The sequence below is a fragment of the Oryzias latipes genome, chromosome 13, assembly GCF_002234675.1.
Source record: "Oryzias latipes chromosome 13, ASM223467v1".
NCBI lineage: Eukaryota > Metazoa > Chordata > Actinopteri > Beloniformes > Adrianichthyidae > Oryzias > Oryzias latipes.
This window is the reverse complement of record NC_019871.2, coordinates 26,088,477-26,100,586: the sequence shown is the minus strand read 5'-3', so window position 1 is coordinate 26,100,586 and position 12,110 is coordinate 26,088,477. Positions and strand designations below refer to the sequence as shown.

Here is a 12,110-nt window from a genome sequence, read left to right as displayed (position 1 = left end):
CTCACTACTTTCTCATTTGCCTTTTTGTAATAGCCCAGCTTTCAGATGTGCTAAAGCTCATGTGACAGCAAACATTTAGGTATGGAACATAATGTTTTGTACCATATTTAACGAGGATAAAGAATTAATATAGCAGCCAGTTAAGAAAGCAAAGTAAAGTGCTACTTTCTGTCACACACCTAGGTGTGCAAAATTTGTTCTCCGTCTTTGACCCATCCCCTGGGGGAGCGGTGAACTGCAGACGAGCTGCGCCCGGGAATTTAGCAAAAAGGCTTAGTTTTGTACATTTCATCACAGTTTCCGTAGTCATACGCTAAAATCATTGTTGGTAAAATCTTTTAAACTAAAGTGAAACACACATAACATCATTAACTAAGGCGAGAAGCCTCCAAACCAGCCATTCGGGTTGCACGACGCCAGATGTGTCAAATAAGATTTTGTTCAACTTCTAAGGATGCATACTGCCTTTATGTGCAGGGCTTCAGTTCTCCCGTTGAATAAGCTAATCTTGTTCAAGGAATTCAAGGTAATAATAAGAGCACTTAATTTAGTCTAACTAATTTTATGAGGGAACTCAATGGCGTAGAACAAATGTAAGCGATTAAACATTTGTTGACTGGTAATTCACAGCAGAAACAGACAGCTTGACAAATGTCCAATCTTTAATTAATGACCAGTTATTCATACTTTTTCTTTTATTAACTGTAGAGGCCTAAGATTCTACATTGTCTTTCTCCAGTAACGTGTTTTAGGGGTGAACTTTGTTGTAAGTTAATAGAATGTAGTGGGACACTACATCAAGCGCTTATCTCTACACAGAGGCATGTCCTTCTTCCATCTGTGCAGTCTTGATTACGCTTCACAGAACAAAATCTACCTCAGCAGGAGAAATCAACCAAGCCATAAATCAACAGCGTCTTGATCCAGAAGGATGTCTAGGTCACCACTTATGTCCTTTGCTCAAATCTGGCAAAGGTGCATACGGGAAAACTGTACTTATGAAGGAAACGTGCAGATGCAGCCAAAGCTGCAAAGCTCAGAACAGATGTTACTAACAAGATCCAACTGAAGAACACTGGAAATGATATTTTTATTTATTTTTATTTTATCACTTCTGTTCTGTTTCTTTTTCAGGACCACCAACCATATCCAGCACCCAGACTCAGCAAGCTCTGCATGGAGAAAAGGGCCAGATCAAATGCTTCATCCGCAGCACACCTCCACCAGACCGTATTGTTAGTTATTTCAAATCTTACTCAGCAGGCAGTATTTCATTGTATACGTAATGATTCCTTCCCCCCCTCCATCGCAATCTGCTAAATGTCTGTACAGCTCACAAAAGTTGAAAAATGTTCCAAAATTGCTGTATTGAGTGTAAAAGTCTTTTTTTCTTCTTCTTCCATTGTTAGGCATGGTCATGGAAGGAAACCGTGTTGGAGTCTGGAACTTCTGGCCGCTACACTGTAGAGACTGTAAACACAGAGGAAGGGGTCATTTCCACCCTCACCATGAGCAACATCGTCCCAGCAGACTTCCAGACCATCTACAACTGCACAGCATGGAACAGCTTTGGCTCCGACACTGAGATCATACGCCTGAAGGAACAAGGTGGGAGCCAAGGTTCGACAGGTTCCACCTTCCTCTTCTTCAAATTCCGTGTTTGTGCTTTTCTATAGACTTTTGATAGATGATAGGCAAACTGTGGTTGTTCCTTTGGTCTCCAAGTTCTGTTGACACAGTGTTTTTTTCTTTTTTCTTTACCTGGACTTCAGTTGTATTTTTTAATCAGTTTATGGTTTTACATGGACAAAACTATGTCTCCATACCTTCCCTCCCTCACTGGGACTTTATCTCTCTTTTTATCCATCTGCTTCTCTCCAATGAAAATTGAGGGCTCTGTGTCAACTGCCTTTGTCATGGTAATGTGCACTTGGTAAAAGCTGATTTCCCAATTCCCTACCCTGGTTAAGGAAACCAGGTTTCCAGTGTGCAAAAGACTCAAGAAACCAGGTTATTTGAGAAAGCCAATGCAATCTGGTTACTTTAGCGTGAACAGATTTAATGGGCTCTTGAAATTGTCCTGGTGATCTTAAGGAAGGTTCATTTGTACTGCCGTCGTTGATAAGACTTGGGCAGATGACATAAGAGTCAACTAAAAGATGCTCACTACTCCATTTACTTTCTGCTTAAAAATTAAGGTTAAAAATAACTACCTTTATGAACTTCTAATATGCAAGGAGGTTCTTGTCTCCTTTGTTTGTAAGTCAAATCTTTTTATGAAATCTAACAGTTTTCCAGGTTAAATATACTTTTTTTCTTGCTCCACAGATTATTTAGTAGGTCATAAGGATTCCTGTGGAGACCAACCAATTGATTTGGAATGATATACACCTTGGTTCTATTTTTAGTTGGATAGTGTGGACCTGTAGCCATTAGTGTTTACCTTTTCATAAATAAAAGAGAAGGGCAGATACATTCCTGCACAAATGTGGTATAAACACTTGAAATCCCAGTCAAGTACAATCAATGGAGACACATACTTTACTGTAATAGCAAATTCATGCAGTCAAAAGATATGTATACTTTGATTATTTTTATTTTTAATAAAAGGAACATACATGTTACAGGTTTTGTAAGATGACAAAATCTGAATGCAAACTACATTCTTTTCCACATTAAAATGGTATTTGGTCATTGGGCACAAATAATTACATTAGGGTTGTGCCGATGGACGATATCATCGTCCATCGTGATGGGTGACTGACATCCCGATGGAGAGACCACCATCGTGATGCCACGCCCCCGCCACGTTGCGCGTCGACACCATAAGCCGCGGTTACATATACAAAATATCTTGATGGGATCAATGGTCGGATTAGAATCCAACCGTGTACATGGGCCCAGAAAAATGTTTTCAGAATATAAAAACGTTCACTAAGGTCACACTTTCCGTCAGAATAAATCATTCGCACATGCAAGTAGGGTTTGAAAACCGGAAGGATATAAATTCCGCCGAGCGGCTTTTTTTTTTTCAAACTTTATTGAATGTAACAATTCAATACAAAACAATGTTAAACAGCGCCGAGCGGCTATATACATTGACATGTCAGCTCGGTAAAATACGAGACGATCTTCTAAACGTGCTTTTAACAATGTTACGGTTATTATCAAACACCTGTTCGCTCATCATTTGAATTTTAATCCGTGTGGTCAGTGCTTTTTCTGAACGAAGCCAGGATTAGCAGTATGCTAACGGGCTAACAACATTAGCTTTGGGTGGTGCTGCTTGCTGGCTGCACGTAAACATGTAAGAATAACATCAGCCTTTATTTAGTCGGGACACGACTGGAAACACAAATCCACGTGATTGTTTGAATATTTTCTAAGGACTGAGCGACATTTCTGCTTTGAAGCTCAAACCGCTGTGTGCTGACGATCCGAGCTGTGCTCAGAGACACACTTTTAGACCCGGTTCTGAGTTCGGTTGCTTGTACCCCTAGAGCTGCGGGACGGATCGCAGTCTTAAATCTCCCACATACCGCTCATGTAACAAAGCACCCCCCCCCCCCCCCCTCAAACACATAGCTGTAAGTCCGCGCTCTGCCGGTCCACTTCACTAGTGAAGTGCGGGAGCGGACCACTTCTTTTCTATTTTGTTTGTTACTTTTTTTTGTTAAAGTCACTTCCCTCAGTTTATACTGGATCATCGTGGATTAGTCATTAATTGGGAAATAAAATGAAAAAAGCAAAAAAAAACGAATAGCAGTTATATAAGAACGAAAAATGTAAAAATACCCCCCCCCCCGACGATGTCATCGTCCATCCCGATGGTTGACAGCAAACATCGTCAACGGCCAATTTAAGGGACATCGCCCAACCCTAAATTACATGCTATTCTTATGGTATGTTAAAAGGCGGCATGATGGTAGGCTGAGTTTGTCAATATATTGGGATTGAACTCAACTGTAAGGGCCTTTATTGAGCATTGAAGTGATTTTTTTTTTACTTTAAAATACCTAAAATACTTGTTTATTGCCACCTCCTCCCCAGTTTTATCATGTTTTCATCCTCTGAGGATCTTGTATGAAGCTGACATTACTAATTGAAGACATTATTTAAACTTTTTATGTAAACTTTAATTGTGACAGGGACACTCACACCAATCATGTGTGTTTGACATCCAAATAGGTTATACATTTTGGCTGGTAGCTTTAGTGGTCAATGAAGAGTGTGTTACCAGATTAACTTGGCACATACATTTAGGAAATTTGCTCTGATTATTATTTTAAAAAAGCCAAATGTTCTCTGCCTGTGCCAGACAGCTTATATTGTTGTTGATTGTGGAACCCCCCGCACCTTTGAGCATGTGCCCTGCCACAGTGGTCCTTAGGATTTTGCTCCAATACCCAGTAAGCCACATTTGATTGATCTGGATAGGGTCCATGTGCTGAGACATTTATCTCTAGATAAGACTGAGGGCCAAATTCCTTATAATGGGAGCTATCAGAGACAAGCCATGAAGTTTGCATTCCACAATGATGACACTTTAGCACATAGGTAGCACAGCACATAGGACCATAAACTTAAATACTTGCAAGATCAGCCAATGCGTGATGTTCATGTAACAGTGACAAACACAGCCTCATTGGCTGAGCGTTGGCAAATGCTGATTGAATAAATATCATCTAATATGGTAAGTGTGACCAGGGTGGTGTCCAGCATTAGTAGAAGGTGCCAGAGTATTGTGCTTCTTTCATTTGCTCTGAAGCAACTGTTTATTGCAAGAATCAAGTGTCAAATTCCCAAAGTGTTTTGTGTCTTTCAAATTTAATCATCCACACCACCAAACTAGAGTCAATTGTAGAACAATGTGTTTGGTTTTGGCTGGAAACATATGGCAGTTTCTTCAAGGATGCAACCCACATCCTCAACAGTGTTGAAGAGTAATAAATAGGATTTCCAACAGTGTAAGATTTATTGTCAAAAGTAGGATCCAACATAATGTGAAAAACACACATTTCCTCATTTTCAATGCCATTGATATCTCTGTCTATTTTTGAACAGTTTGAAAGAATAGAATAGAACAGAATAGAACAGAATAGAATAGAATAGAATAGAATAGAATAGAATAGAATAGAGTTTTACTGACCCCACAATGGGGACACTGAATAATAAATATCCATGTACCAATACCAAAGACATGATTACAGTTCAATAGATAGAAAAACACCTGCGCTTTACTGATTGAAAATGAAACCACACAGTGGAAAAAAAATAAAATAGCTTCAATAAATGTAAATATTCATCGGACGATAAAATAATGAGAGAATTTCTGTTCAATATTTTTCCACAGCAATAACAAAAAATGTTTGGTAATTAGAGTTTTGCTCACATTTATACATTTATCTATCGTGCCTTCATAGTTTCACTACCTTTGAGATGATACAATGGTCCCCAAGAGACAGAGCTTGAAACTTCAATTTTGCAGCAGAGACATAGAAGAAGATTCATGTGATTGTTTCATTGTTTCATGTGATTTTTTTGGTTTGGTCTAAACTCCTGTCAGAAAGTCCTTTTTTTTTGGAATTCAGTGTGCAAATGAGATGTTTGTGGTTTTTCATTGTGGAAGGACATGTGTCTGCTTTGCTCTCTGCAGAATCCCTCCCAGTGGCTGTGATCATCGGCATAGCAGTGGGAGCTTTTGTGGCCCTCATTGTCCTAATGGGCACCATCGGTGCATTCTGCTGCACTCGTTCCCAAAGAAGTACGTCTTCTCTCTATTCTTACGTCCTTTCTAGCATGCATGCCAAAGTGCTGTACTAACCCAAAGCACACTGAAAGATGTCCATCCACCCAAACACAGATTCTGTTTTGACTTCAGGGATAGAGAACAAATTTGTGTGTTATAAACAAACAATTTTTTGTAGATTTTGTTTTGCTGTTACTTGAACACAAAGCCATTAGGACATTGTTGGCTCTTGTAGGTTTTAAATTGAGTTTAGGAAAATTCTGTCTCATTCTGATAGTTCTAAAAAGAATAAACGACTTCTAAAGATGGACATCTTTTTGTCTTGCAAAGATCGCCAGATCGTAATCAGAATCAGGGCTCATTTTGTGCATTCTCAATCAGGCTGCATTCGCTTTTGAGACTCTTTACGTCCCACTTTGTCCATCGTCACCCACCCATAAATCAAATGACTACAGCTCGAGGCAGCCAGCCACTGTCTCCATCCAGGTACCACATTGTGCTACTGGTCCCCTCAGCATGTCTATTGTCTGTATACTACAGAGGAAGCGCACCTGGTTATGCCCTCACTGCCCGTCTCCATCTGTGCTCACCAGAGAGAACTTGCAAGCAAAATTAAGACAGAAAGTAAGACTTTGTTATATGACAGCATAACATCAGCATTTTCCTGAACAGAATGAACCACCGCTGGAAAACTGCATGTATGTGAAAAGACAGATGATCGTGTGCTGGCAGGAAGCAAATAATTGATAATTTTTTGTTGTTTTGTTTTCTGAAAAAGGGGAGATCTCTAACAAAGCAGACCCAGGGCCTTTGTTAAGCATTACAATGCTTCAAACTGAAATGTGGGAAATCATTATGTCAACAAATACAGATGGTTGTTTCTGGGAAATTATTGAGATATGCCGCATGTGTCGTCTTCTTCTGACAGATCTGAAAGGAGCCGTGTCGGCGAAAAATGACATCCGGGTGGAGATTGTGCACAAAGACCATAATGCGGCGAGAGAAAACGAAGAGCACAGCTCCATGAAACAACTGATGGTGAGTGTGAGTGTCACAGCATCCTTCCTTTATCAGAGATATCAGCGTATTTTTCAAATCTGACAGTTGAGTAATGAATGCATGTGGTTGCTGGTCTTGGTGTTTTCTGTAAAAATGCAACATTTCACGAAGACTTTGGGTATATAAATGTATTTTGGATAAAAGTACATCGTCTTTTCACAACCGCCCTGTAATCCTACAGCGGTTGTTGCATTTCTACAGCCATCCTTGAAACAAAACAAAAAAAAAAAACCTCCTTTAAGCTTTACAAGTGTTGTTTTTAGTTTGTTCAACTGCTGGTTTATTCATAGATAAAGCCCTGAGATTGCACTTTCTTTCAAAATATTTAGTGAAGTCGGCACTTGCTGTTGGAGCAGAAAGTTTAGCTCAGCTATCGCACAAATCTGCATTATGTAAAGATAAATAAAAGATATTCAGAGATGAATTTTTAATGCTCCCTGCCAGCCCTGAGTGAAGGTGAAGCATGTTTGACTGATATTAAAAAAGGAGAACAAGTGATAAAAGTTTAACCCTTTTATCTCAGAATGTCTTTTTTTAGTGGAGCAGGTTCGATTAGCCCAAGCTCTTAACATGCCTCACTTGATGTCTGTGTAGGTTGAACGTGGAGAGTTTCAGCAGGAATCTGTTTTGAAGCAGCTGGAAGTGTTACAAGAGGAGGAGAAGGAGTATCAGCACATAAAGGTACGCCTGATGAACGCTGACAGCACAATGGCTTGAATGCAGGTATTAGATAGCCCAAAGGTAAAATGGTGAGGCGGTGAGAGCAAATAGCCAGGGGGGAAATAGTGGTTTTCAATTCTCAAACCTGTCCAGCATTAATTCCTCTCCTCCTACATTTCTTTTTTTTGTTTTCAAAGACATCTCCACAGGCATATTAGGTCATCTCAAAGGACTGATTTTGGATTTGGATTGGATTTGGAAAAGGTTTATTTCAAGCAATCAAAGCAGAAAGAATACAAAAACAAGACAAAGAATAGACATAGATCTGTACAAAGATATATCATCCATAGGATATATAGTAATTGAAAATGTTTGGAAAATACTCATACATCCACATACACTATAGTTTCTGGCACAATGAAACTAATAAATATTTAGACAGTCAAAAAGCGGTGAATAGACTGCTTTAGTGGGAAATTATAATCCCACCCCTTTTTTTGCTTTAATTGACCTGTAATTTTATTTCTTTACCTAAATTATCCTTATCTGGTTCTTAACTTCTGATCTGTTATTTATACTTTGCCAATACATATTCAGGTAATTAAAAAATCCCTAAGTCTCAGCAAATCGCATGACAAACATAAGGTAGTTAATGATCATGTAAATAGACCCAAAATTATTTCAGAAATCACCATAACATGTAGAGATCAAGTGTCGAAAATATGTGCAGATTTATTATCATAAGAAAAAATACCTATAAAAATAGGATTTTTTTTATATTAATAATTTTCATAATCAACTGAAAACAATAAACAAATAATAATAATAAACAAAAATAATCAATATTACTAATATAGTTATAAATAATAGTCAATAATCGACAAATAATCTATAAACTACACAAGCTGAAAAAATCAGTAGACTCTAAGCTGCTTTATTTCATACTTATCTTATGCTATAAATGCACAAATTGAAATTAGTCATCTGAAAGATTGATAGGACCTGGTTAAAGCTCTGGGTATTGATCACCTGGCCTGATTTTATTTTTGCCATCCAACTTTATTTTTAAAGATTTTTATTTTTTGAAAGCATATGTTAACCAAAAAGAATAGTTTAATATTACAGATTGTTCACATATTATTTTATAAAACTGCATAATAAATTGTCAGTCATAGTTCCATATTAATTTAATTTGATGCAATCAAAGCCCCCCCAAAAAATAAAAAAAATAAACCCACAAAAGGTTAGGCATCAAGATTGTTAAGTTTTTATTTTTCCTTCTAAATTAAATTATTTTCCGGAAAAAAAGAAAAAAAAAACTCTCAGAAAGGCTTTTAATGAAAAATGTAAGAGAGGGACTTCAAACTGGCTTACTTCACCAAAGCAAGAGACAATACTGAACAAACTCCCAATAAGTGTGAAGCAGACCAGGGAGTTTAAACAGAGCTTCAATTAAATGTGGTTCGTCAGCCACAGGAGACAAATGCGGAAGGAAAGAAATAAAAGCTCACACAAACACACAAGAAGGCCAGGAGCTTTACAATTAGCTGAAATAATGTGATGGTGTCTGGTTGTTGGCAAATCTGATTCCAGAAAAACTGAAGTTCTGTGTTACATAACTAATTTAATTGATATCTTAGCTAAAATGATGGCTAAAATATGAAGAAAAAACTCAAATTTACCAGCAGAAAGTCTGACAAAAAGCTTGAAAGGATGGTAAGCCTAATTGAATAAGTTAATACTTTTTGTTTCCCATCATGCCAAGCATCTGTGTTAAAAGCAATCAACTTTCAGAACCATTTCTTTTCATTTGAGGCCTTTCTACTGTAGAGTTACATCACAGAAGACTAGCACACTGCCATGTTTGCATTTTTTCCAGCCTGTTTTTCAGCTGAGAAATAGTCAAGTTTGTCAGTCAGAAACAACTTTCAAGTCTGCCATCATCATCATATGAAAAGAAAATTAGGATTAAGATTTTTTTCTGTTTTAAACTGTGATCTTGAGATAAGATTTACTTTTATTCTGTCTTCTTAAGAAAAACAGTAGTTTTTGACTTTTAATAATGAGTAATTAGGTTGTTAACTCAAGGAGACAAATGTATAAAAAAATGTCATGACCTTCATCGTCTTCAGTACTGGACTACATTCACACAGCAGGCTTTAATATAGTGGTCCTTTTGTTGTTCACCTTTTGTGGTCTTGCTTGTTCGGTGATTATTTCAGTGCAATTTAACAGCGTTCTGTATTCTGCATCCTGATCTTCTGTTGACCTTGTCAATCAATCTGCTCTGTGCGGTGTCTTCTGTACTGTACGCTCAGTTTGACACAAGTGTGTAGTGAGGTGTTTTACAGCCTTACTTTGTGGAATTCACCTATCGTGGGTTATTTTTAGAAAGTAAGCCCTGCGATACACAAGGGAAAACTGTACCGATGAGTTGATCAAAAATCTTTTGGATGCATATTCAGATTTTCCTTTACAATCCCATGCCAGGTTCTAGTGCGAATGGACAGAAACCTGAAACAGAGTTCGCACGGTCATGAAAAGCCTGGAGCAGTTCTGGAAATGGAAAATGCAATTTCTAGGTCCTTGAAAAGTTTGTGAAAAATGACATCTTCTGTAAAGTTTTGGAAAAGTCATGAAATTTTTTATATTTCAGATGCAAAAATACATTAAAAAATAAAAGAGTTTAATGAGATTTGAATTTTAAATGTGGGAGAAGTTCAAACTCACACTATTGGTGATGAGATATTGCATTCAATAAAAAAAGGGTGGTCTTGGTTGAAATGTTTTCCGTTATTTTTGTATTAATATTTTCAAGAACTACAAAAGCCAAGAACTCCAAACAGGCTGGGCTCTAACCTCATCTGCTCATATAAAGTTGAAAAGCCACAATGTGTCCGTGTCATATGATCTGTTTAGTTTATGTGCTTGTCACTATATCGCTTATCTGTTTTGTCTTCCTGCTTAAGTTATCCACTAACATTACAAACCAATGTAATACTTGGGGAAGTATTAATCATTTATCAGTATGAACTGTTTATTTATGTATTTCGTCTATGAGTCAATCCCGACGGCAATAATTTCGGGCACAAGCCAGCAAAGTCTGTGGGTGACCTGCTGGATGTCACGCTGTGGGTGTGGTCAACTTTAATATTTTTTAAGGCCAATGAGAGTTGTAATCCTGAAATGAAGAGATAAGGACGCGTCTAAAACTTGCATTGGGTTTACTCTAATCCTAAATCCCGTGGATTTTATTTTAACAATACTGTAAAGAGAATGAGATTATTTAGGGTGAGTTACAGAGTAACTGCTTTGTCTTCATGTAGTTTATTGACAGTCCCTCCCTGCCTCTGTACCTTCACATGCAGAAAACGTAGCCTCGGTTTCTGCACCAATAACCACAGATAAAAATAAACAGTTCCTATTGGTCAATTGAACTACATCCAATGTTTTATTTTCGAATATTTGTGGATAAAGTAAGTAGGAATAACAGACTGGCGATATGTGACGAGCACATAAACAAAATGGATCATGGTAAATGGCATATACAGTACTTCTATAGCGCTTTTCTACCTTCCTCAAAGGCCAAAAGCGCTTTCCAGTCACATCCATACACTGATGGCGGCTCTGCTGCTGAACACTGGGGCCAACCTTCCACCAGAAGCAAGATGGGGTTCAGTGTTTTGCCCAAGGACACTTCGACATGACGGCAGGCATGGCGGGAATCAAACCTACATTCTCCCGATCATGTCTATGACATGGACAATTTGTGGCTTTTCAATTTTTAATTGCAGCTCATCTTGTAGTTTTCATTAGCAGATGAGGTTAGTAAGTTTGTAGTTCTTTGCTTTTGCAGTTCACTGAATTTTTGAGAGTCAGGACAAACCGTGACAAAACATGTCCCACCTAAATGTTTCATTAATTCAAAATGGATGGACTTACTCACTATCTTAGATCTAAAGGAATTTTGGATTCCTTTTTTTTTAGATATATTTGCTCAAATGTATGACTAGTGACATGGCGCCTTTTGTTGTTTGTCTATAAGATTAAGTCTTCATAATTGTGAAAACATTTATATCACAATTAAATTGCAGTTTGAAAATGTATTAAACTATAAATATGAAAGTCAACACATTTTTTTGAACAGTAAATAGAACAGATTCAGTTTTTCTGAAGGTCTTTTGTCCCAGAATCAGTGAATTCTTAAAACTACTAGAACAAAAATAACGAAACCAATTAGAATGAAGATCACCTGTGGGTTTTTTTGTTTGTTGTTTAATTGAATGCAGCACACTTCCATACACTACTTCAATTTCCTTCATACCAACAGAAATTCTATCTGCATGCAACCTCATTTTGTATATGCTCGTCTCAATTATCTAATGTTTATGCTTTGTGAGTGCAACATTGACAGGACATAGGAAAACCAACAGTTTTCTTTTTTCGCAGTGTTCTGAGCATCTGCAATGTAGTTTTGGGCTTCTGAGTTACTTTTAACAGGGTTCGTACACTTTTTTGACAATGGTTTTCCATAAGCCTTTCCTAAACTTTACCATAATCTTTCAAAGAATTTCCTAAACCAAAAACTAACACTTTTCAGTCAGACTATTGTAGTCAGTGCCGCTAAATCAAACCACAACTC

The 12,110-nt window shown here is 37.6% G+C and overlaps 1 protein-coding gene across 8 annotated transcripts in view; it reads left to right on the top strand.

Moving 5' to 3' along the window:
• kirrel3 (kirre like nephrin family adhesion molecule 3) overlaps window positions 1-12,110 on the top strand; it is a 185,772-nt gene that overhangs the window by 164,247 nt on the left and 9,415 nt on the right. For 2 of the 8 annotated variants that reach the window (XM_023961937.1, XM_023961938.1), the window contains exons 11-16: window positions 1,135-1,235; window positions 1,410-1,608; window positions 5,657-5,764; window positions 6,290-6,373; window positions 6,678-6,793; window positions 7,403-7,489. In XM_023961937.1, the coding sequence (XP_023817705.1) occupies window positions 1,135-1,235; window positions 1,410-1,608; window positions 5,657-5,764; window positions 6,290-6,373; window positions 6,678-6,793; window positions 7,403-7,489 (695 nt within the window). Of the gene's footprint in view, window positions 1-1,134; window positions 1,236-1,409; window positions 1,621-5,656; window positions 5,765-6,289; window positions 6,374-6,677; window positions 6,794-7,402; window positions 7,490-12,110 lie in introns of all 8 variants that reach the window. The other 6 variants (XM_023961934.1, XM_023961936.1, XM_023961935.1 and 3 more) reach the window with 5 other exon arrangements.